This window comes from Oryzias latipes, chromosome 11 (genome assembly GCF_002234675.1).
Source record: "Oryzias latipes chromosome 11, ASM223467v1".
Lineage (NCBI taxonomy): Eukaryota > Metazoa > Chordata > Actinopteri > Beloniformes > Adrianichthyidae > Oryzias > Oryzias latipes.
In genome coordinates, this window is record NC_019869.2 from 18,435,808 (window position 1) to 18,460,444 (window position 24,637).

A 24,637-nucleotide genomic window follows, 5' to 3' on the forward strand; every position below is an offset into this window, starting at 1 on the left:
CACCATCAGTTACTATTATCTATTATTTCACAGAGTTTGTACCAGCTGGAAACTTGTGAATTGCCGTGCCTAAAACTACGCGCTCCCGTCTCTGAGAAAGAGCGCGCAGATGCGGGGACGGGATGTGTGAGGGAGAAAGCAGAGGGTGGGGGTGGGGGGACAGCAGGTGAATCGCGCAGGGATTGTAAAAACGTAAAACCCGCTGCCCTCACTCACTGCAGCGTGTGAGTGTGTGTTTGGCTCCCCGTCTGCATGTGAGCAGTCTTTGTCACATCTACAGAACATTCATACTAACCTAAGATCACGTTTAAAGTCTCAACGCCTGCATGAAGCAGAAACTCACCACGTATCAACCAGACTAGACCATCAGCAAAACTACCACGAGAAATACTCATCATTTATTAGCAACAGAATAACAATGTTATTAAAAAGAATCCACAGACTTATTCTACTTTAAAAATGTTGAAATTAAATCAAATGCACACATTCATTTGTATATTTAGTTTTAAACAAATTGTCGCGGACTGAGTTGGGTGGCTGTTGGGCAGCGTTAAAAGTTCTGGAGTTCATTGAACGCGTCAAGCAGAGATCTGATTGGCTCTCAGTTCTGTCGCTCAGCCTGTTGTTAGGTAGTTTGGACCAATGGGGTTCAGCTATGGGCCGAATAAGGGAAATGGGAGGGGCTGCAGCGGTAGCAGGGGAATATAAAGTTGGGAGAAGCGCTCTCTCTCGTGTCGGCGGGAGAGATTCAGGAGTTGCTGAATTAATTGTACGGCGTTTGTTGCGGTCTGCAGTAATCGGAATAAAGAACTTTAAAAGAGGTTAAGTCTCCGTGCCTCAGTGTGGGAAAGGGACACTACATTATTGTATGGCTCTTTCGAAATTACATTTCAAAATATGTGGCGTTTATGGCTCTCTTGGCCAAAAAGGTTCCCGACCCCTGCTTTAGAGCAACATGGCATCTGCAGATTTATTCACATCTGAAGCCCAATCTTTTTTTTTGCCTTTCCATGACAAGACACTACATTTGTAAGTCTTCAGTCACCCATCCACACACTGTCAGCAAACAGTTTCCATCAGAAATGATCTCTAGAGAAAAACATCTGTTTGGCCTCCTGTTTATTTGATCTGTTCAAATGAGATTAGAGATCATGGAGGAGTCGATTTAATCTCAATCTGGTTTACGGGCTAAACCTGAACCAGACACACGAGTCCCTGAACTTTCTGCATCACACCTCACACACGCGGCGGTGAGCTCCGTGGAAGGTAGCAGGTGCTTGAGGCTAGCGCTCTATTATTGTCCGGAGATGAGGAGGTGGAGGGGGGTTGAAGGCGGTGAGAGGATGGGCTGTTTGTATGGTGCATACAGATCTCCGCCGCTCCACATGGACCAAACATCATCCTTCTCCTGGGTTGGCGCTCCTCTGCTGCAGCTGAACAGTGAAGATCTCCGATCAGCGTAGCTGCAGCATATGTTAATCCCGCACAGGCTAACCAAACAGACTGTTCTGGAAGGACAGGCTGCAGAGGTGCTTCATCCTCTTTGTGCCGGCGCCCCGTCGGTTTCTATAACTGCTGAAAAGCAAAATACTAAAAAGAGCAGTGCTGTCTCCATTCTTTTGACTGACAGGTCAAAATGAGCAGCTTGTTGGGCATGTTTGTCCTCTTTTTTGCCTGTTTTTGATAGGATGACGTCACATGTGCTCAAGATGGGGACGACCCAATAAAACTGTCTTCAAATTGTCCCTGTAAAAACCAGTGGGTGGCAACATTTTGGTTTTCTGACTCTGGCTAAAACTCTGAAGGCTGCTGCGCTCCCAAGTCTGGGATGTGTCTAGTTCCTGGTTTGTTTCCACTAAAACAAATACCTTGTAAAAAGCAACACGCCTGCAGCTAGTTGCATTTAATAAAACTTGAAAAGAAAAATATCAGTTTTGCGTTGCATTTAAAGAAATTAAGACAGGCGTCTTTAGAAAAATAAAGCCAGGTTTTGAATTGGAACACAAACGAAGGCATGAGTGTGCTACAGTCATGGCTCCTCTCTGAAGGGCCCACAGGTTAAGGTTTGAAAAAAATAGATAGGGGTCAGATTAATAAAAAAAGAGCAGCAGACATTCAGATGGGGCAGACTGAAGAGAGCAGTCCTTCAGTGGAGGGTGGAACATAAAGAAAGGTGGATGCTCAGATCTGTGGCTCAAGGATTTATATCTGTGTCTGTAAGTGAAAAGCATTTGAATGATAAACTACTAATATGAGACAGGAAGTCATGGGGAAACAGGGAACAACTAATGTTAACGTACAGAATTGGCCAACTTCCTGTCCATCCACCCATCCTTTTTCTACTGCCTGTTTGGGGTCCTGGTTGGGTAGGGGCGGGACTGTCGGTAAGGATGCACAGACTTTCATCTCACTGTCCTGCATGAGGACGGTGAGGTGTTCTCAGACCAGAAATTGGTCGCAATTTCCGTCATTTTCATGTTTATATAAGTCTACCATTGAGTGTCACATGTAAATATAAATGTGACAGAGCCAGAAAAAAGTCAAAGCAGGAGCTACCGGGTGATTGCTGTAGTGACACAGCCAATCTCCAGGGGAACCGGTCAGTCTTGGTGCCGCGCACCGTCAGGTTCCTCACAGGAAGTGCTTTGAGAGTGCTTGCTGCGTTTGTGTGTGACATGTGCCTGAAAAACAGGGTTCTTGTCCAAAGCTTTCACATTTTTTATTGAAGTCCCACTACTGTCATCTTTTGATCCTATTCTTATACTCTCTCAGTGGCCTTTTAATTACTAGTAGTGGACAGATGTTGGCACAGAGTAAGTCCATCCTTACTTCCCATCGTCTATCTATTTACACACTTTCCTGCTAGCTTACAGCCGCTCACAACCCCAACCTAACAACAAAAATGGCGAGCAATATTGGAGCGTAGAGTTTGGAACCAGATGCCAGAATAGACGAGGAAGTGAAAAAAAAGATCTACATCGATCTACTTGCAAGTGGATGCTTCAAATTGGACCAGAGCATAGAGCTTGTGTCCCGCCCAGCCTATTGTCTGCGTCACAAATACGATCTTTTTCAAACGAAATTTTTTTCATCTGCTCCTGAGTCACAGTAATTTAAATTAAGAAAAACTCAGAAATGCAATTTCGAGCTTAATTTCTTTATGTATGCCCTCCATCATCAGGAAATAAAACATTTTAAAAACATATTTTCATCAGAGAGGGTCTTTAAAAGAAGAATGAATGTTAGAGTCCCATAATTAAAGTTATTGTTCTGCACATTCCTCAAATAAAATGTGAGGCCGGCTTTGGAAGGTTCTGATGCAGTTAAAATAGATGACAGTGATGGGGGGGGGGGGGGGGGGTTGTTTGCAGAGCCCTGGTGGATTTGTGGGGGAACTGACATGACAGGAAAAGCGAGCGGTGGTTCACGGGTGAAGCATTGTTTCTCCGTTCCTGCATGGATTACACTGTTTCTACTTGGACAGTTATTGCTGCTATTTTCTCTGACTTATGTCTCATCTCTCAGCGCCTCCCAGCCCCTCCTACTCGCTCTACCTAAACCAGTGCTGTCTCCTCCACAGGCCCCAAGCAGGAGATGATCTATGATTTCTGGCGGATGGTTTGGCAGGAGAACTGCTTCAGTATTGTCATGCTCACCAAGCTGGTGGAAGTGGGCAGGGTAAGTCTGCTACTGTTTGTTTTCCACCTCCTAAGACTCCGTGAGGATGGATGGATGGATGGATGGATGGATGGATGGGAGCCAGGTATTTGTGGAGCTTTCAGAGGAGCAGCTCTTTGTGGGAAGGAATGAGCGCTGCTGTTGGGTCAGGAGTTTTCATCATTTTTCTTTGGCGTGTCTGCCTCAAGGTCAGATCTTTGATGTATGTAAAGGGCAGCAGCGAAAGGATGTTATTCCTGCATCAGATAAATGCAGCGGGAGGTCAAAGCATCAAGGAAAGCGTTATGCAATCAGTCAGGATGGAGACAACAGACATTGTGGCAAATATTAGCAGAAAAAGCTCTTTGTTCGTAAAGTTTCCCCACTGATTTAAAGGCCGTGTCACACAGCCACTACATACATTCTGCGCATATTGCACAGATGAAAATTGGTTATACATGAATATACGAGAAAAAAGTGAGAAAAGTTGTGGTCTTTATGTGAAATATTTACAGGTGTACCATAAATGACCAACAGAAGAAGTATAAATAGACCACGCAGAGCACAGGTAAACCAACGTAGAACATGAACTGTGCGTGATTATTCTGCTGTTTATCTTTGTGCCTCAATTATGTAATTTTAATTAAGTAATGTCCCGGTAGCCAATGGGCTCAAAGCCCCACCCCCACATAAAATTAGGGGTCAACTCCGATATGGAAAAATGTCTGAAATGAACTGTGAATTGAAAATGAAAGCGAAGAGAGAGAGAGAGAAAAAAAAAAAAAAACTTAAGTTGAACAGTTGCTGTTACAAACAAGCAGTCGTTTTTTTACTCATATGTTTTTTTTTTTCAAATTTACAATTTTTTTTGCAAACACTTTAAGCTGAGCATGATTTAACGCCATAATTTAGCTTCTGCAACTTCATTTTAAAATGAACAGAGTAAAGATGGAAGGAACCTGAGGGCAGGCAGATGTTTTTAGCAGGGACTGGATTTCAAAGTAAAGGTCTAAAGTAGGACATTTAGAGTACATAATTAAACTTCAACATGACCGTTCTTATAGTAACAGTCTGTGGTCCTTTGTATGTTATTTCTTTTTGATAAAGTTATATATGTAAACAAGTGTAAATCAATGTTTGTTAGTTTTTTTTAGGAACATAATAGTTTCCATGGTAACAGGTGGATTTTCTGCTCTCAAAAAGTAATATCAGGAAAAAATATGACATTAAAAAATAACTTGAGAACAAACAATAGTAAAAAAAAAATCCCCTTCAGGTCAGCTTGCAGAGAAATATTCCATCACACCTCTCCGCTGTTTGTACAGTTTGATGTAAATGTCAGGAAGATCGTGCAGAGCTTCACTTTCTTATTTTATTTTTTTTGACGCCCTCACCCAAGCCAGGTTTCTCATGCCCAGACTCAAAACAGCTCCAAAAACCATGCACACTGTGCATTGTCTGATAAAAGTAATTTTCTTTGTACTTTTGTGACAATCGAGAAGTGAAAATACAGAAATGACCTGTAGGCTGTTCATGATTTCTCAGGCTTTTTTTGGAGCTTGACACAGCTGGACATTTATTTTAAAAAAAATCCCGGGAAGATCAGAAAAATGATGAGCCTTTAGAAGGACGTATTCAAACCTGTTCACAGGGGTTATTCTCTCATTGCTGCAGCATCCCTGAATGTCCGCTAACCTTTCTCTTCTAGATGAAATGCTGCAAATACTGGCCCGATGACACTGAGCTGTACGGTGACATTAAGATTACACTGCTGAAGACAGAAACTCTGGCAGAGTACACGGTCCGCACCTTTGCCATGGAGAGGGTGAGTCATTCTGTTCTGTGTGTCAGAGATCTGTGCTCATTCGTCTTCAGTAGCTGGATATGTGTGTGAGTATGAACTCCTGCTTGGTTTGTGTCCCACAGAGAGGTTACCCCGCCAAACACGAGGTGTGTCAGTTTCACTTCACCTCCTGGCCCGAGCATGGAGTGCCGTATCACGCCACTGGACTGCTAGCGTTCCTGCGCCGAGTCAAGACCTCCACTCCTCCAGATGCTGGACCGGTGGTGGTCCACTGCAGGTATTCCCGCCAACTGACTGCATCCTGAGTGTGACTGCTATGGGGTTGTGGGGCTGTGGGTTGCACAGTAGTGTAGTGGTTAGCACTCTCGCCTCACCTCATCCTCTTCCTGTCTTGGATCTTTTCTGTGTGAAGTTTGTATGTTGTCCCTGTGCATGCTTCCTCCCACAGTCCAAAAACCTGCATAATACATCAATTTAACCTTGTTTCTACTGAGTGGTACAGTCTGGTCTGGTTTAGAATGGTCCAGACCATTCAGGTGGATGTTTCCACTCAAAGTTGGGGTGAAGTTGACAACAACAGGTTTCAAGAGTAGCTCCGCCCTAACTAGTCCGTTTCATTTTTCTATTGACCAACAACCATCAGGAACTTAAAAATAGTATGAGTAGTACTATTTTTATAGTCCACCTAATAGCCCAGCTTAATGTGTCCATTATATAATGGAAATGCTCAAAATACCCAATACTGGGTGCACCTCCTGCACCACCCTCCTAACGTCAAATCTAAACAATACATTGGCTTCGTCCAGTGCTTTCTGCATTTCCTTCATGTGAAGAAAGGGGAAAATAATGATTTTCAGATGAAGAAAGTCTTTATCATTTGGCTTCTGCATCACCCACTAAGCTAAAAAAAAAGATGTAGATTTAAAAAATGGTGGTTTAAAAATGAAAAAGTCCAACTGATTTTGTTTATCCTTACCAAAAAAGTTGTAATATTGGTACAAAAATCTTGATTAGCATGACTCTAACAACAAAACACATTAATGATCAAATCTAAACTTAATCACTTCTCATTTAGTTTATACCAGTTTACCTTGAGTTGACTGACGTCATGAGGTTTAAAATTGATTTTTGATATTATTGGTGAACAAAAACATCCTGATTGCAGAATATGACTCTTTCTTATGGGCTAACAAGGGTGATCATTTGTGTAAACGACACTTAAAATAGTGTCGGAAGCTCTTCAAAAGAGCACAAGCAGATTAAAAGGAAACTAAAGTAAGAGAAACGAGACATCTTTTCAGATCCTTTCTCCATTTCATGACCTTCTCGTATTATCTAAAGCAGGGTTCACCAACCTTTTTGAGACCGAGGGCTATTTCATGGGCACCAAGTGGTATGAAGGGCGCCACTAAAAACCTCCTAGCCCCCCCCAAAAGAAAACAAAAAAAACAACACAATTTGAGGACTTCCTTTTGTGTGCCCTATTTTTATTTGCTCATTTTACACACTAAAACATGCATGAATTTTCTAGACTCGTATTACAGGGGGGGGTCAAACTCAGTTGCAGAGGGAGCCTAATTTCAAAACAGACTTTAGGTTGCAGCCGAACAAGATAAATATTTATTGAACACACTAAAGCTAAACTTTTAAACCTTTAAAACTTAAACTTAATTTTAACTTTTTAAACATAAATGTAAATAAAAACAGACAGGAATATTAATCCTCACATTAATGGATCACTCAACCACCTCAATCTATTCTCAAAATCTTTACATTACATGAATCATAAGAATGTCCAGAAATTGTGTAATTTATTTGATCTATTTAAACTTTTGTAATAGACCCTTACTTTTATTGATTATTTTTTAAGTTATATTTGTTTACATATTTGGGTTTTCTTTGTCTACCTTTATCTCAGAATTGATATTGTTGTCATTGACAGACATGCTGTGGTTGTTTGTTGAATATTTGCTTCAATAAAAAAAAAAAAAAAGATTATTTTTTTTGGGGGCATTCCCTGCGGGCGCCACAAGGGGTACTCAGGGGTACTCAGGGGTGCCCGCGGGCACTCAGGGGTGCCCGCGGGCGCACTGGCGCCCGCGGGCACAGGGTTGGTGACCCCTGATCTAAAGAATCAGAGTTGAAGGTAGGAGTAACACAGACGACTGGGATTTTTCTTCGACATAATGCTGCTTTTGTTCTGAGACTTTCTTATCAGAAGTTTTAATCTTGACTTCGGGTTATTAGATTATGACGTGATCAGAGTTTGAAGCCAACATTTTTTCCACCTGTCTCCCTTCTCCTCCCTAACAGCATGGGTGCAGGTAGGACCGGCTGCTACATCGTGCTGGATGTCATGCTGGATATGGCCGAGTGTGAAGGAGTGGTGGATATCTACAACTGCGTGAAGACCCTCTGCTCCCGCAGAATCAACATGATCCAGACTGAAGTGAGTGGAAGGATACGAATCCGAAAAGAGAAGCTGTCCTGGAATGGTCTGATGAGTCAAACTTCACAACTGGGAACACTGGGTCACAAATCGGGCAGAAGGCTGGTTCCAATTGCAGCAGATTTGATTAGCCAGCTGAAAGTCCACAAGCTAAACCAGGGTCAGGCAGGCAGGGGTCAATAACGGGTATTGGAGCATCAGAGAAGAAAAAGGAGTAGTCCGAATCCAGGCGAGAGTCGGGGCAGGCGGCAGGACAACGGAGTCAGAGACAAAACAAGGTCAGGTAATCAGAAGGTCAGGTCAGGGCATAACACTCGGTAATGCAGGCAGAGTGGCACAAACAATACTTTGCACTGAGTTAGGTACTCACTGTGTACTGTGATTGCTATGGCAAATGAGAGTCAGTTGTGGAGCACTCAGAAACTGTGCGAGGGGGTGCTGGGAAATGTAGTTCATGTAAAACTCTGGAGACGGCTCCCGGCACTGACCGGAGGAAGAGTCAGAGTTCTGACTCCTCCCACATTGCGAGATTTGCTAAAATTGCACCACTCACACCAATCCTCTTCCAACTGTATTTGGTGGACATGCGCTAGTAAACAGTAGAAAAAGAAGAAGAAGAAGCTCCTACTTGCTTGTCCAGTGTGAGCACCATGAGCTAAATGTTCCAGAACCCGCATTTAGCGCATTCTTGAATCCACATCATATGCCCGGTGTGAATTTAGCTCTTCACAGCTCATACATGTCCTGCACAACTCCAGTGTTCTTCTCTGCCCCTCCAAACCACATTACCTCTGGATCCTGTAATAGACGTTATTTCTACAAGTCACATTGCAATTCCTTAAAACCTTTTCTATTCTTCTTTAGAAGAATCCTCAAAGCAAATATTACATCTGTGCTTCTCTTCGTCTTGCCTTTTTTTCTTCTGTAGTTTACACGCCTCTGCACGTCTCCCTTGTTGCTCCTATTATGAAACCATTGGTGTAATTAAGCTTATAACCTGCTTATATACTGCATAGTATATTATAGTAATAGAATAATCGTCCTTGATTGGAGGTAATCACAAGTTTTTTTTTTTTATCAGCATGGAAGACAAACTTGCTGACATTCTGGCTTCCAGCTTACTAGCATCTAAAAATAATTTTAAAAACTGAACAAAAGAGGATCATTTCTGGGAAAAACAGACACTAATTAACTGAAAAAGAAAAAAAAAAGTTTTAGAAGAAAGTTATCTTTATAGAACTAGCATTAAACGAGCTCCATATTAACCACATAACAAAATTATTTATCTCCATTTGTGCGTTATCTTTCCACCTCTCAGCTGCAGCTGAAAAGAAATTTACAGCTCTAGATTCCATTAAAGATGATGAATAGGTTGGGGGCCAGGCATTTTATGGTTTTGATTTTAAACATTTGCTGCATAATAAATACTTTATTTGGTTTTACTTCACAACAAATTCCTGTGCTTGTTGGTTATGGCCCAGCTGGCGTTGCTGTGTGGCTCTGTTGTGTGTTTATGGAAGTTTTCAATCTGATATGGAGAAAACTGAAGGTTTCACACTTCCCCTCATCAGTCATGATTGGGTTTCATTATGGTGTGTACTCCTTATGGTGAGTGAATATCAATCAGGTTGAAGAGTTGTTGGTGCGACTCTGAAATCGTTTGAATGTTCCTTAGGAGCAGTACGTGTTCATCCATGATGCCATCCTGGAAGCTTGTCTTTGCGGAGAAACTGCCATCCCAGTCGCTGAGTTTGCTCCCACGTACAAGGAAATGCTCAAAGTGGACTCGCAGAGCAACACTTCCCAGCTCCGGGAGGAATTCCAGGTAACCGTCTTCAGGGTTCCAGCTCATCTGGACCTCATAGTTCAAAGTCAGTGTGGGAGTAGGAACTAAATAATTTGGTAAGAAATAACAATCTACCTTATGGATCACAAAACAAAGTAGTTGGCATGCAATACACTAATTAAAAATACTTAAGGATAAAAAGTTCAAATTGAAAAATTTCCAAATAAAAAGAAGCCTCTTTAATCTTAATTTTAATCTTAATTAACTTTTCACCCTTTAACAATCCAATCAAGATAAAATCAACTCTAAAATGTTTTTTTTCCCTTCTGCTTATTGACTTTGGGGAAATAATGCACACAATCAATATTTTAAGAATATGTTTCATAATTGTGCTTTACTGTTTGGTTGATCTGGCTTAAAAGACAGGTTTAGATTCAGGACCAAAAAGAAAGAACAATAAAACAACTAAACATACTCTATCTACACTCAGATTGCTGCTTACATTGCAGGTATACACACATCTGTTTTCCTAATCCAGCCATCCCTTCTGTTTTGTTGTTTTTTGTTTTGTTTTAATCTTTCAGCCACCGTAACACCACCAGATTTTCAAAGATTACTTCTGATTTACAATGGTTTAAACAAAGAAATATTGCATATAAATGCAATGTTTAGCTTTATTTTCTTTATATATGTGCTCCATCATCAGAAAAATGCCACAAGAAAATGTTAAAAACACCCAAAACACAATCTTTGTCAGAGGGGCTTTTTAACACTGCATGATAAATATGGTAACCCTAAGAAAACAAGTCAGTGATTATATACTGATCATGTTCAGCGCATGCCAATGACGTGAAAAGTATTCCTCCATCCAATAAAGCGGGTTACCAGACGCTGATTGTTGACCTTTAGGCAGAGAAGCCATCAGCTCTGACATATAATTTATACATTTCTGCGTTCTTTAATTGCCACTCATGAGGCATCCAATCAGAGAGTCTGCTCATAACTGCAAGTTTTTCCATTTCCATCTCTATCTGTCCAAATCCACGGGGTAATTTTCAGAGGGAGACGGGAAATATAATCAGTTCATTAAACCTTGTTCTTAGAACGCGAGGTTGGATTGTAAACATTTTATCTGTGAAGTATTTCAGTGTTTTTAATGGATAATTTCAGTAGGTTTTGGTACATTCTCATTTTGTCAGATACTGACAGTCTAGTTTGTTTTTACATTTCGGGATGTTTGCTTTGAAGTTATCTTTGTCTTTAAAACCAAAGTGTGAACACGATGCCAGCCTCCAGTTTCTGCATCCCTCCGTCTCTCCTTCTCAGACGCTGAACTCTGTGACTCCTCACCTGGACGTGGAGGAGTGCAGCATCTCTCTGATGCCCAGGAACCGCGAGAAGAACCGCAGCATGGACGTCCTGCCCCCAGACCGCTCCCTGGCTTTCCTCGTCACCACAGAGGGGGAAAGCAGCAACTACATCAATGCAGCGCTTGCCGACAGCTTCCTCCGGCCTGCCGCCTTCGTGGTGACCCCTCACCCCCTGCCTGGCACCACCACTGACTTCTGGAGGCTTGTGTACGACTACGGCTGCACCTCTGTGGTGATGCTCAACCAGCTCAACCAATCCAACTCTGCCTGGGTAAGACAATAGGTTACATACAGTTAAGGTGCCAACTTTGACCAATCAGGGACTCAATTTGGTGGTGGCTTTTGGATGGCGTCCCCATTTAATTCACAGTTGTTCCAACCATTTGAAAATTAATAATGGAGGAGAAAGTAATAATTGCAGTGTGTGGCCAGCCAGAAATATGTGACACTAGTGCCGCAAGTGTTCCATGCTGGTGTAGTGGTTCGTTCCGCAACCCCGTGTCATCAATATCCAAAACTTTGGCCCCGAGCCATCTCCTTCCACACTGAGTCCTTTCAAAATGTATATTTTGTTTCATAAGTTATGTTATTTTTTTGTACTGCCAAAATAAAACTTTCGTCGTCCATGGTGAAAACGGACGACAGTGTCAATCGCTGTGTTAAAATGTGTTGATGCATGGCATGGCACCTTTAATATATAAAGACATTTTATCATTTTTTATTTTAAAAGTACAACTGAAGTTTTTTTTTAACTGGACGGACTCTTTCCCATTTCTCAGGCTTTTTGCCGCAAAATAGACACATCTACGGACTAGAAATAGAATTTCTGTGTGATGTAAACATTTTGACTGATTAATAAACATTCTGTTGTTTGTGTCAATGCAACGGAGATGCACTTTAATATGTCGAAATAAAACTCCTGAAGCAAGATTCGCGGAATTTGCACCGCTTTGACATTTTGATCAAAGCCTCTTCCAACTGTAGATGGTGGACATATGCTAGTATCAGTAGAAAAAGACGGAGGAGGAGGAGACATCCCTTTCTACTTGTCTGGTGTGAACACCATATACTAAACGGTCAGTGTAAAGGGATTCCATGTCTGTCCAAAGATGACAGTGGGACATTAGAGTGTCTGAGCCAATTTCCTTAGCAGCCACGAACACAGCAAGAGGATCAGTCTGTAGAATACCAATGGGAAAACATACAAATACCACATAATGTAAACCTAAAAGATGTCACCCCCTCTCCTGCGTGCGGCACACTTAGCTGCTAGACCCATCCAAAAAGCAATTCTTCTGCTGGGAGAAATCAAACAGCTGTCTACCAAAGTCTAGCAGTTTACACAGATGAGGAGCGATTTCACTGCTGAGTAGGAGGCAAAACACATTTTCGAAACAAAAAAGCCACTACACTGACACACTACTGCTTTAATCAGACACAAACAGAGTTCACGAAATGTTTTCCAAAAGAAAGCAAATGAGAACTGTGGTCAAAGAAAATATATACTGCACCACTTGTTTTATCGACATTCGTATCTTTTGTGATTATTTTTTGTGCATTGATTTTCATCAACTGTAATTGGACTATTTTCTTTTGTCATATCCTCCATCATGTGGTCACACCCAAAAAGAATATTAAAAAATTCAATACAATTTAGTGTTTAAAAAAAACCTAAATGTTGGGTAAAATCAAAATTGTTTGTTGGAATGGGGTTTGAACCCCAGACAAGCCCCCGTTTTCCTCGTCAAAGGTCCAAGCTTGTGATTGGAAAGATGCAATCATTAATCTGTTTTCTTGTTTACTGTTGAGTCAGCGGCTGACCCGCATCCGTCTTCAGTGAAACATGAATTTCCACACTTCCACTCCAGATCCTCAACTCTGCCTGGATTTAATTTGCTGTCACTCCATTAACACGCTCTTATTGCCCCCATCTCTCCCCTCCATGTTTGCACGTGCGTAGGTTTCTTCCGCCATCTCCCTTTCGGCGTTCTGTCACCGTGTCATATCTCATTGGTGCTGAACATCTCCGCCGTGCCTGTCAGCTGTAGCTTGTCCTTCCTCCGCTGTCACTCTCTTCTTCCTCCTCGTCTTTTGCTGCCAGTGGATTAACAGTTCAGCTCTCGGAGGCACAGACAGACGCACACAGACCCGGTTTGTCCTTCTGGACTGGGGCTGTCTGTCTTCTGTCGGGGTGTATAAATATTTATCTCCTCTCCTGCTCAGTGTCACCTGTTAATACCCTCATGACACAATGTCAGTGTTATTGCTTCCTTCTGCAGGGCTCTGCTCATCCTCAAAGTCAAGCTTGCTGTGTGCTCCCACAGAGTGCCTCCAGCCTCTCAGCTAACTTTGTTTGCTTCCCTCATGCTGCTGCAGTCTTCCACTCCAATTTATAAATGGTAATGATGGACCTGATGAATAATTGAAGCTGGAAGACTGTGGCTCATGTGACGGATTGTTTCCAGCATTAGCGTTTTTTTTTGGGTTCGTTTAATTTATGGTTGCTATTTGTGGGTAATCATTGTCATTTAGGGCTAATTGTCTGTGCTGTCAATACTCAGGTGTCTTGTTACTGACTTCACCATCACTGGCTCCTGACATAATGATTTGTTCTGCATCAGTTGAGTCAAAGCTAATGACCTGTGCACTGATCTCTTCCCTCCATCTACCCCTCCCCAGCCTTGTCTGCAGTATTGGCCAGAGCCGGGGCTGCAGCAGTTTGGACCCATGACAGTGGAGCTTCTGTCCCGGACCGCCGACGATGACGTTATCATCCGCCTGTTCCGGATTCAGAACATCACCCGGGTAAGTGAAAGAAACCGAAAAGAAAAACAGGCTTTATCTGGTGGGGTCGGTTGATTCTGATTCAGAGTAGCTGAAATCCTTCAGGATGACATTTGACCACAATGCGTGTCAGCCTTCAGGTGCTGACATGCGCCATCACGTTTACCAGCAAACTTCACAAAGATGTAAGATGTAAGATGAAGACATTGTGAATCCTGCTTTAAAATAGCTTCCTCTGTCAGTTCTTTCCATGTCTAGTCAGAGAGCCACGACATTAAAGTCACCTTCCAGGATTGATTAGTTTATCACATTGCAACCTATTTTGAAAAAAGCAGGAGGCTTTCACTTTCTATAAGCTCAGTTAAGTAATAATTGTTGAAATAAATTAGATTCTTTTCAATATAATGACAAATTACTTCAGTCACTGTCATGTAAATTAAAAAAAAATCATATTTGCTTCATTTAATTAAGCTTGATTTAAATGTGTATGTACATCTCTAAATAATATTTTTCTAAATCCAAAGACATAAAATTTAAAAATCTTAATAAGCTTTAAAAGATATTCAAGAAAAACACAACTTGTAGTTATTTATTTATGTAATTAACAGATCTGCTTCTCTGTATCATTTGAAAAAAAAAACAAATTTGTTTACTATTTTATTTTCAAAATATGAAAATATAATAATTGATTTTTTTTTTTTTGTCACCTGAGTTCTGATTCACTACACTTCTGATGGGATTTCTTCAGTGTCCACGATAACTTTTGCATGAAAATAACATAATTACCTGCTTTATTATGAGCTTGACAACACTTTAAGATTTTGACCTTGACTTTTAATTTTTTAATTCAAAAAAGGGAAAATATGGATGGAAGACTACGAAAAAACTGATGTCTTTCAGTCAGACTTTCTCTCTCTTTCTTTTTTTAAAATAATTACTTCTGTCTGCAAAAAGATCAAAAATCTGACAAGCATGTAGAAAATTTGAATTTTCTAGCAGAAGTTCACAAATGAAGGAGTGGGGTTACAGAAGCACACTCAACTCTCACCTACAGCCCAAACCTGACAGCTACCAGAGGAGGTAGTCCTGACAATGAAGTGAAAATGTTTTTAGCTCTCAGTGAATAGAAGGTTTTCACACATAAGTGGCTTTGTCTAATGAGCAGCCCTTCTGGCTACTCTTGGTGTAATTGGAGATCTCCTTACTTGGTGTATGTTCAGAAGTCTGGAAATTTCCAGCGACTTCTCAAACCTCATAGGAACAAAGTGGCTAATTTGTTAAAAACTCTGCTGCGGAAGGCTAGAAAAAACAGTAGCCCTAACACAGAACCTGGAGGGACACCACATGACAAGCCAATGATCTGTGACATGGTTTATGAAAATCCAAAAGCCCTCAGTTAAAAGGATTAATCATTTTCACACGTCAGTTCTCTTGGTTGGTTTCGTAATCAGGCGAGGGGGACCTTAAAGCTTTTTACGATCACAGTTTTTCTAAAATCTTTGTCTAAACATATAGATATGCTTTATTTTTTAAACATTAGTTTAAATCTAATTGATGTTTTGAAGTGAGCACAGATTAGCTTGTTGAAAAGTTTGAGGATAGAATCAAATACAATGTTTATCATCAAATTTGAAAGAAAAACTGTGGTTTTCTCTATATCCTGAGGGAGGCTAACAATGCTACCCTTGATTACCGAAACCCATACTTACCGGTACAGACCAAAAGTTTGGAGACACCTTCTCATTCAAATGAATGGGAAGGTATCTCCAAACTTTTGCTCTGTACTGTATAGGAATTCATTCTGGTTTTGCTTACTGATTTTGAAGCGATTTTAAGAGGTACACAGCGCCTTGTCTTGTTTGGAACTATTTTTTTTTATGAGTTCGAAACAAGTTTGGGTGTTGTTGTGACTACCCTGACACAGCTAATAGCCTATGCAGAGGCGTCAGACTGTTTTTTTTGTTGTTTTACTAACAAGGTTGGGAGTTAGCATAGTTGGTTATGTTTGCTTTAGCGGTATATTTTTTATGAGTTCGAAACAAGTTTGGGTGTTGTTGTGACTACCCTGACACGGCTAATAGCCTATGCAGAGGCGTCAGACTGTTTTTTTTGTTGTTTTACTAACAAGGTTGGGAGTTAGCATAGTTGGTTATGTTTGCTTTAGCGGTATCAGCCTGTTTTTACACATGTTGTAAATAAGGCTGAGTTACATGTATCGTAAATACACTAACACGGCTAACACATGCTAATGTGTGGCGTGTTACAAAAAAGTTCTAGAGTTCATGTGAATGCACTGAACAAATAGTGCGCTGACTCTTTTGTCTGGCCTTTTAGTTCGGTACGTCTCAAATATGACATACATTTGAAAACAGACCATTCATTGACTGTGCAATTCTCCGCCCTATAGTGCAGAAAATATGGTAATACTGGTTTTAAAAAATGAAGCCAATGCAGCTTTCATGTCCATTTGGAGTAAACCAACGTGTGGTTCATGTGTCAGCATCACTTTGTTTCAAAGCTAAACATCTGTTTGACTTCTCATATATTCTGGCCCTGCCCTGCTGTCAATCATTTCATTATTATGACGCCAAGTGACTCCTATGGTGACCCTGGCCTGCAGTATTTGGAATAATACGCGGCATATTAACTCTATGTAAAACAGATCAACTGGATCTAATGCTGTGATTTATTTGAGCCGTTCATTAATGCTAAATTCATCCTTTTTTGTTGTCTAAAACCGCTGAAACGTGGGTATCTGTTTTGCTATGGTTGTGTGTCTGTAGTTCCTATAACACTTGTAGCTTCTTCCCTTTGACCTTAGTACATCCTCCAAATTCCTCCGTAGGCACTCCTAGCAGCTATTCAAACTTGTTTAGATGACAAACCCTCCTAGTTCCTGCACCTTCAAACATAATGAGATCTCAAAGCAGAACCATAGACGCCCCTGTCCACTCCTTAAAACATCTGAAGTCCATATCAGAACCTGTTCTCCACAGGAACCGAAGGAGACAGCCCCTACAGAGCAGGATCCCAGCAGACTCTGTCCCAAGAAGGTATTCTTTATCCAGTAGCTGTAGTAAAGGGGCCACAGGTGCCATGATTTCACTGTAGATATATCAAAGAACTTTAGAAGTGCCTATAGTTTGGTGAAATCATGAAAAACTGATCGACTGTCAGTTCTGCTTTTGATTCTAAACATCTATTGCTGGACAGGTAACCTCTGACGTAACTTGAGGATTCTTGACACTAAAAAAAACGATAAAAATGAAGCCTGAAGTGGGATTGACACATTATCAAGAGTTAGCTTCACCCATTGCTACAACATGCCAAAAAATAGGCAAATAGACAATGTTTTATTGAGTATACATATTTGTTATTTCAAGTACAGAAAAAGGGTAAGCATTTTAGCTCTAAAAAAATCAAAACAACTGATATTAAAAAAACAGCCCCACTGCTGTGGTAATCAGGACATGCACATCAACAGAAGCGGAAGCAGAAAGGTTGGTTCAAGCTGTCAGAAAACGTTTTAACAGGATATTTACATTCACCTATATGAGGGAAAATGACCCAATCAAAGTAAAAAATAGAAAAAGAAATTGAAATACACAAATAAAGGTAAAGATTTCCACATATATTTATTAAGTACCACAGGTATGAAAAAAGTACATTGATTTACTTATGTGTCTCTACATGTATGTTTGTACTTCTTTAAAAGCAAAGTATTGCAAATCTTTCCTTTTCTAATTAGAAACAACATTCATTGTTAATCTGCATCATGTACATTGATTTAGAAAAGATATTTATTAAAAAGGTGTCAAGCAATCAAGCAGTTTCATCTGGGGGGTGGGAGGAGTCCTCTCTGCAATGGTACCACCCAACTGATTTACATACAAATGGAACACTTGAAGATACAAATAATAGTGAAAAAAATTAATATACCAATGTCTTTGTATGTCCTCCATAAACAGCTCATATTTTTTACTGGAACCATCCAATGACCAGGTCATACATACCAGGTCCAGATCTGATATGAAGCAGCAGAAAAGCTAATGAGGTCTTTTTGAACTCCCTGTCTTTGAAGACTCAGCGGGATGGCAGAATCCGCCACAGTCCTCTGAAAGGCTTTTGGATCCGGAGTCTTTTTACAATCGTTATTTAGGTTCTGTGTGTTTTTGCTGCAGCTCCATGAAGGACAGCTCCTGGTGCGACACTTCCAGTTCCTGCGCTGGTCTCCGTACCGGGACGTCCCCGACTCCAAGAAGACCTTTCTCAGTCTGCTGGCTCAGGTTCACAACTGGCAGAGGGAGTGCGGGGAGGGGCGCACCGTCGTCCACTGCCTGTAAGTCAAGTTATTAACAAATCTGTAAACCTAAAGTCCCAATGGGAGATATTTGAGATTTTTTTTCCAAAAAAATTTGAGTAAGAAAGCTTAAATTAGTGTCTCCATAAAAGCCCTCCTTCTGTAGAATGATTAAATGAAGTTATAGAGTGTTTTCACTGCAACATTTTATGCAAACAATAATTCTATGTTACGCACTGACACTCACTCCAAGCAAAACAGCTAACAAAGGCCAAAGAACTTCATTATAGTCTATGAAATGAAAGCTTTCACAGTAATTAAAGAAAAAAATAATGTTTTGTTTTTCATTATTTAAATGAGACAGATTTATTATTTCAGTACATTTGGAGCTTACATTCGTCCTTTGGAGATTCACTTATTTTGTTTTTGTTAATCATCATTTGTTAATCTAGCAGCTGGCTTAGAACTGGTGCGGACCAGGGGAATCCGACTGTTTAATTTCAATACCTGAAGTCTGAACTGCTGTACAAATTGCATCGATTTTACTCCTCAGGGTTCAGGATGGCTTTCAGACGTCTCCGATTAAATCTCACTTTCTGTATTTTAATGAGTACTTCACTCAGATATTCATCTTCAAAGTCCACCAGATGGCCTTTTTCTGACAGCATACCTGATGTGCACTCAGTCAAACTTTGACATTTCCCTCTGTAGCCCCCTCCTCCCTGCCACCTCAGAGAGGCTGCCCTCAACTGTATTGGGCCACTCATGTCCCTGTGTGCCTCACCTTTTTTTTTTCTTCTTTTTTTTCTGTGGCATAATCCTCCTGCAGGAACGGCGGCGGCAGGAGTGGGACCTTCTGTGCCTGCACCATGATCCTGGAGATGATCCGTCACCACAGCGTGGTGGATGTTTTCTTTGCTGCCAAAACTCTGCGCAACTCCAAGCCGAACATGGTGGAAACGGTGGTGAGTCTCTGTCATTCTACCACACAGCTGCGCTTTCTGGGAGGATTTTCAAAGTCGTACACGAACTCTCCACTTCCTCCTGAAAAAAAAAAGAAAAGATGTGGAGCAAGATCTTTGAAAAAGAGCTTCAATCATTTGAATCAGTCAATGCGATACTCCTGGGATCAAGAAGGTGTGGGGTGTAGTGGGGGCATCGGGGGGTCAGTAATATTAAGTACTAATTATAGAGAATAAGCAGTTTTATCCAGTGGCATAATTTCTTTCACACAACTTCCAATATGAAACAGCTGGGGGAAGCACCTTAAACCAGACTATACCGTGCTGAGTCAGCACAAATGCATCATGAACGCTGTAGGTCATGTGAATAAGTGGAAATCATCCTCCAATAGGATCACATTTACAAGACAAACGCTGCTGATTTGAAGGACCAAAAAAAACACTTTTATGAGAAAAGGATAAAAGTTGATAAAGGGCCAGAGCAAGAACCTGGTTAACCCTTGTGCTATCCTAGGCACTTTAACGTTGGGAGTTGGGTCATCTAGGCCCACTAGACAGTGCGCTGAACCTTTTTTCTTCAATGATTTGTGAACCTCACTGGTGTCCATGGATTATATGAAATCTTTCCACCTTTATCCACCTTTGTCATGGTAGGGAGAACACGTCAATGTAAGGGTGGGGTCATCTAAGATGGCACAAGGGTTAAAGCTACTGTGTAGAGTTTTCTGAGACCTATACTCCAGAATCTGCACCTCCACACCTCCCACATCAATCACACGTTTGATCATGTTATCGGGGCTAAATCTGAGGGTGTTAAAACAAAATCTTGTTATTCAACTGTTAATCTCAGGGTCTGTTAGGAGTCACTTCCTGCAGAGGTAACAGGAAGTGAGGAAAAAAATAGTCCTTCCCATGGATTCACATCAAAGCCTTTTTTTTTAAAACTCAAAATAGTACATTACATTTGACTCATCACAAATGTTTTTCTTTCCAGGAGCAGTACCGATTCTGCTATGAGCTGGCCCAGGAGTACCTGAACTGTTTGGAGGTCAGATAGCACCTGAGCCTTTCTTCTGGCCCCTCCTGAAGGAAATGGTCCAAGATCCATCAACCTGGATCTTTGAAGTTTCACACAGCTCTGTTGTCTCCTTTGCCATGCCTGGATTATCCGCTCCACCAGACTCTATTTTCCATCCACGGGACCCTTTTTTCGCTTTTTCCTCGGCTCTGATCCGCCCCAACCCCTCTGCGCAGCTTTACATCGACCCGGAGGGTTGGGACGGGCGGAGCTGATATTACAGGGACACCGTCAGGACAGCCTGACCGCCGGGGATCTGAAGTGCTCCGCCGTGTCCTGCCTTACATGAACCAACACTGCAGCGGATTCCTCCTAAAATTCTGTCTTTGTTTGTAACACTGTAAATGGTGCAACCTGCTGTTGGTGAACATCCCATGTCGTTCTGTACTAAACTTTAACTTAATTGTGAAAGAGGCAGAGAAAAAGAAAAGTTCAGATGGACTCATTTGTACAGTGAACTTGTCTTGGAACTCATTTCTTTTTATTTATTATTTGTGTACAGAGTTGTCTTTGTTTGTTTTTCTTTTTCTTAGGTGTTTCTGGTTGTTCTTAGAGTCTTCTCAATGTGCCATATTTGGTGTGCGGGTGGGGTGGGGGGGTCGGCGTCTGCATGCCCGATCGTCTGTGTTTCAGGTCCAGGATTCCCCTCTGCCAATCCTGAGAGCATCGCCGGCCAAACATCGCTTTCTACGTTTGTATTTATTCAGTGTCTTTTATTTTCTAAATATTGTATAAAAGAGGCAAAGGAAATAAAATACGCTGTTACTTAAAGCCTGAGCACTGTCAAGCAGCTCTTGATGTTTTAAAGTTCTCCACTGGGGGGTCAGCAGTTAATGAAATGGATTTGGGGATTAACAGGATCCATTTACTTCACATTGTAACTATGTAGTAGCCTGTAGGTAAAACTTAATGAGAATATTGCGCGTCTTTCTCAATTTTCTAATAATTTGTGAGAAGCTGTTGTGTACACATGTCCGTCTTTCCTCCATTAACAAATCTTTTGGGTCTCAACAAAGATCCTCAAACCTCCATATCCCACTTCTTCCAGTTTTTCCATGAAGATAAAGAGGCCGAGTTATCATGAGGCCCTCTAGAGAAGTTCTTCTCCAAAAAAGCCTTTTGGTCACACGCACCTGTACAGGTATTTAAGGTCTTTAGGTTGTCCAGGCCGTGGACATAATTAAGTTATTTATGCAGCCTAAATAATTTGTAAGATTCAAAGCAAAATAAAATCTTGTTTTCAAAATATTAGAAAACACATTAAAAAGGTGGATCTTCACTTCAAAAATGTAATCAGATGTATGGGACGGATCTTGTTCTATTAAAAAATTCAGTTATAGGTTCTCATTATGTATAAGGTTTCTTTCACTTTTATGTAATTTAAGGGACAAATCATGTGGAAACAGTGTTTTTTTACAAGCCCAGTGATCTTGTCTTCATAAAATGGCAGACATGGAACAAATCTGGTTTTCTGACATCCAGGGGGCGCTCCACTCTGAATGTGACTTCATGTGAAAACAAGAGTTAGTTCCTGAGATTACCAAAAAACATTTGTAGTTAGAAAAATAGGGACATGTAGATTATATAATTAAGAAGAACTTTCTTTGAACCCAAAAAGAAACTACAAAGATGCTCCATGGATACAAACACACAATTATGAAGGCAAACACTGACAAGTGTGAGGATGTAATTCCTTCAACAAGTTTAAAAAGCATGTAAAGTGATATGAAACCTTTTTTAATGTAATTTTGCAGGGGTGGGGACTAAAAAATGATAGATATTAAAAGTAATAAGTAAATCTTGAATTCGTGGCTGGACTTTCCTGAGCTTCAATTGGACGTCCAGTAGAAATCTGCCACTCCTTGAACTGTTGACTGTATATTGGAACTGGACCGAGTGAGTGCAACATCACCCATAGGAAATAACATGCTTCCATTTCCTACAAAATAAAATCCATTCAGTCGTCTTTTCTTTAGTTATTTTATTGCGATGCAGACATCGCCGTGTTGGAATCAGAAATTGTCAGTGAGCAGGGAATGGTCTATTTGAGTCAACATTTCTATTGCAACCACTCTCACCAATCAGGAGTGAGCTTGTTGAAAGTCCACAACCCTACCACTTCATTCGGGCTCGGGAGAATCTGGTAAGCAAAAATGTTTAACGTTTGACATGAGACCGCATACTTTTATTTCATTTAGAACTTGAATAACTTGAAAGAACATAGTTGGACGGTGACAGGGGAGGGGTCACTCAGTCCAGCTCTCATATACAGTCAATTGTTTGAACCCTTGATCAGCCTCAGCTCTCCATCCACACTTCAGCTATTTTTAACAGCGTCTTTTTATCTCCACACCTGCACTTTAATTTACACTTTCCAATTTAATTAGCAACTTTAATGGACTTTTTTATCATTACCACCACGCAGAGCCTAAAGTATTCAGCCGTCGCTGTAATTGGAGGACGTCAAGATGATCCACTGATTCAGCGCCCAGCACGTTTAATCTGCATGTAGCGCCTTGCTGGCGATGTCACATCTTGTTACTGTGCTTTATGGGCTGCCGATAAGGTCTACTTCTCATCGGTTGACCCAAACGTGTGTCCCCCAGCTCTGTTTCTTATCAGTGTACCAAACTGCTTCAGCTGCATGAGCACTTTCTTAAATGAGCAGCCAAACGTTTCTGCATGTTGGCAAGAGTGTGGATAAACAAACACTGAAGGTCGTTGAGTGATTTGGTTGTTGGAGAGGATTATTTGTTTATAAAAGGTGTGATTAAAAAGGTTTTTAAAAGCACAAAGTAGTAGTAGTAGATAATCCCAGAAAGGCAGAGGCCAACAAGGAAGTTGGGGCAGTGAAACAACAATGCTCTTTCTTTTATTGCAGTTTGTTGTACAAAACAGCTTCAGAAGATTTCGCTTTATGGTTAGGCTCATAAACTCAAAATTTGTCCTAAATAAAAAAAAAAAAAAAAGAAGTCTTTTCTGAGAATAAAGTCATAATTTTACAAGAATTAAGTCATAATACTACGAGGAAATTAAGCATGTCCATAGTTTCTTGTCTTGTCATTAGATGTCCATAAATTTCTCATAATTTTATGAGATTATTCTCGTATAGGTGTTTATATTTTTTATTTTTATGGTGGCCCTAATACATAAAAATTCAGTTAATTTTGTTTATTTACGTAACATTTTTTTTCACCTTTAAAAAGCTCTTCATGGTCACAGTCGCATCCTTTTAAACACATTCACACACTGATGGCTGCAGAGCTGCTATGCTAAGCAGCTGACCAGACCACCTGGAGCAACGCGGAGTTCACTGTTTTGCCCGAGGACATTTTGTTATAGGGGCAGACAAAGTGAGAGCTGAACCTGCAACCTTCCGATCAGAGGCTCTGCTCTACCTTTGTGGCACAGCTGCTGGAAGAGACACAAGGTGAGAAACTTTGCACTCAAACATTACAAAATAGATCATTTTGAAACTTTAAAACAAATGTGTTTTTCTGTCTTTTTATCTTTTAGTGGGGTTGCATGTCTTTGCTCTATCAACATGATTGGGGACAAAGTTAGAAGCATTTTGACCAATCTCTGCAGCCTGGTAAGAATTTTTTATTTTTATTTTTTTGTGAAGTTCAGTGCAGTGCTTAAGTAAACTGTGAGTTATTAACCCTTGTGCTGTTTTAGATGACCCCACCCTTACATTGACGTGTTTTCCCTACCATGACAAAGGTGGATAAAGGTGGAAAGATTTCATGTAATCCATGGACACCAGTGAAGATCACAAATCATTGATGAAAAAAGGTTCAGAGCACTGTCTAGTGGGTCTAGATGACCCATCTACCAACGTTAAAGTGCCTAGGATAGCAGAAGGGATAAGTGAATGAGAGTCAGGTGTGTGGCATCCAGGAAGTGCACGCTGGGGTTGCTGGGAGATGAAGTGCATTCCGTACTCTGACTGACTTCTGACAAAAAAGAAACCAAATCTGTTAAAACTGTAACTACTGGGGGACATATTTAACCCTGTAAAGCCCATTGCATGTAACAATTAACAGAAAATTCTTTATTTTTTTTTTATTCAAATGGGTTTTTTTTAAACCCTGTCATGAAATCAACACAAAATGCTGCATTATTTTTTATGTGATAGTATTGATTATGATTTGTTGTGTGATTCTGTAATTATTTGTACCCAACAATACTAGTTTAAAATGCAAAAAATGTGTCAGGTGTCAGGACAAAAGCACCTTATTTACCCACTGTCTCAAACTTGTTCCACGCACTTTTAAGGTTTAGCAACTAAACATGGTCTAAACCTTTACCGCAACAAGTGATCATAGAAGCAGCCATTTTGAAATCAGCAGGAAAAGCCCTTCTACTGGAATGATGATAAACTACAGGGCAGAAAACATGAACCAAGTTATAAACAATGGATTTTAAAAGAAAGTTTGAATTATGC

At 40.7% G+C, this 24,637-nt stretch overlaps 1 protein-coding gene across 6 annotated transcripts in view; it reads left to right on the plus strand.

The window, feature by feature from the left end:
• Positions 1-20,967, plus strand: part of LOC101162459 (receptor-type tyrosine-protein phosphatase U) — a 202,605-nt gene extending 181,638 nt beyond the window's left edge. For 5 of the 6 annotated variants that reach the window (XM_020707225.2, XM_011481072.3, XM_020707226.2 and 2 more), the window contains 10 exons: positions 3,581-3,678; positions 5,366-5,482; positions 5,584-5,738; positions 7,775-7,910; positions 9,586-9,735; positions 11,023-11,337; positions 13,746-13,871; positions 18,032-18,189; positions 18,980-19,115; positions 20,107-20,967. In XM_020707225.2, coding sequence (XP_020562884.2) covers positions 3,581-3,678; positions 5,366-5,482; positions 5,584-5,738; positions 7,775-7,910; positions 9,586-9,735; positions 11,023-11,337; positions 13,746-13,871; positions 18,032-18,189; positions 18,980-19,115; positions 20,107-20,169 — 1,454 coding nt within the window. In that variant the 3' untranslated portion in view covers positions 20,170-20,967. Of the gene's footprint in view, positions 1-3,580; positions 3,679-5,365; positions 5,483-5,583; positions 5,739-7,774; positions 7,911-9,585; positions 9,736-11,022; positions 11,338-13,745; positions 13,872-16,846; positions 16,937-18,031; positions 18,190-18,979; positions 19,116-20,106 lie in introns of those variants that run through there. The other variant, XM_020707229.2, reaches the window with a different exon arrangement.
• The last annotated feature ends 3,670 nt before the right edge of the window (positions 20,968-24,637 follow it).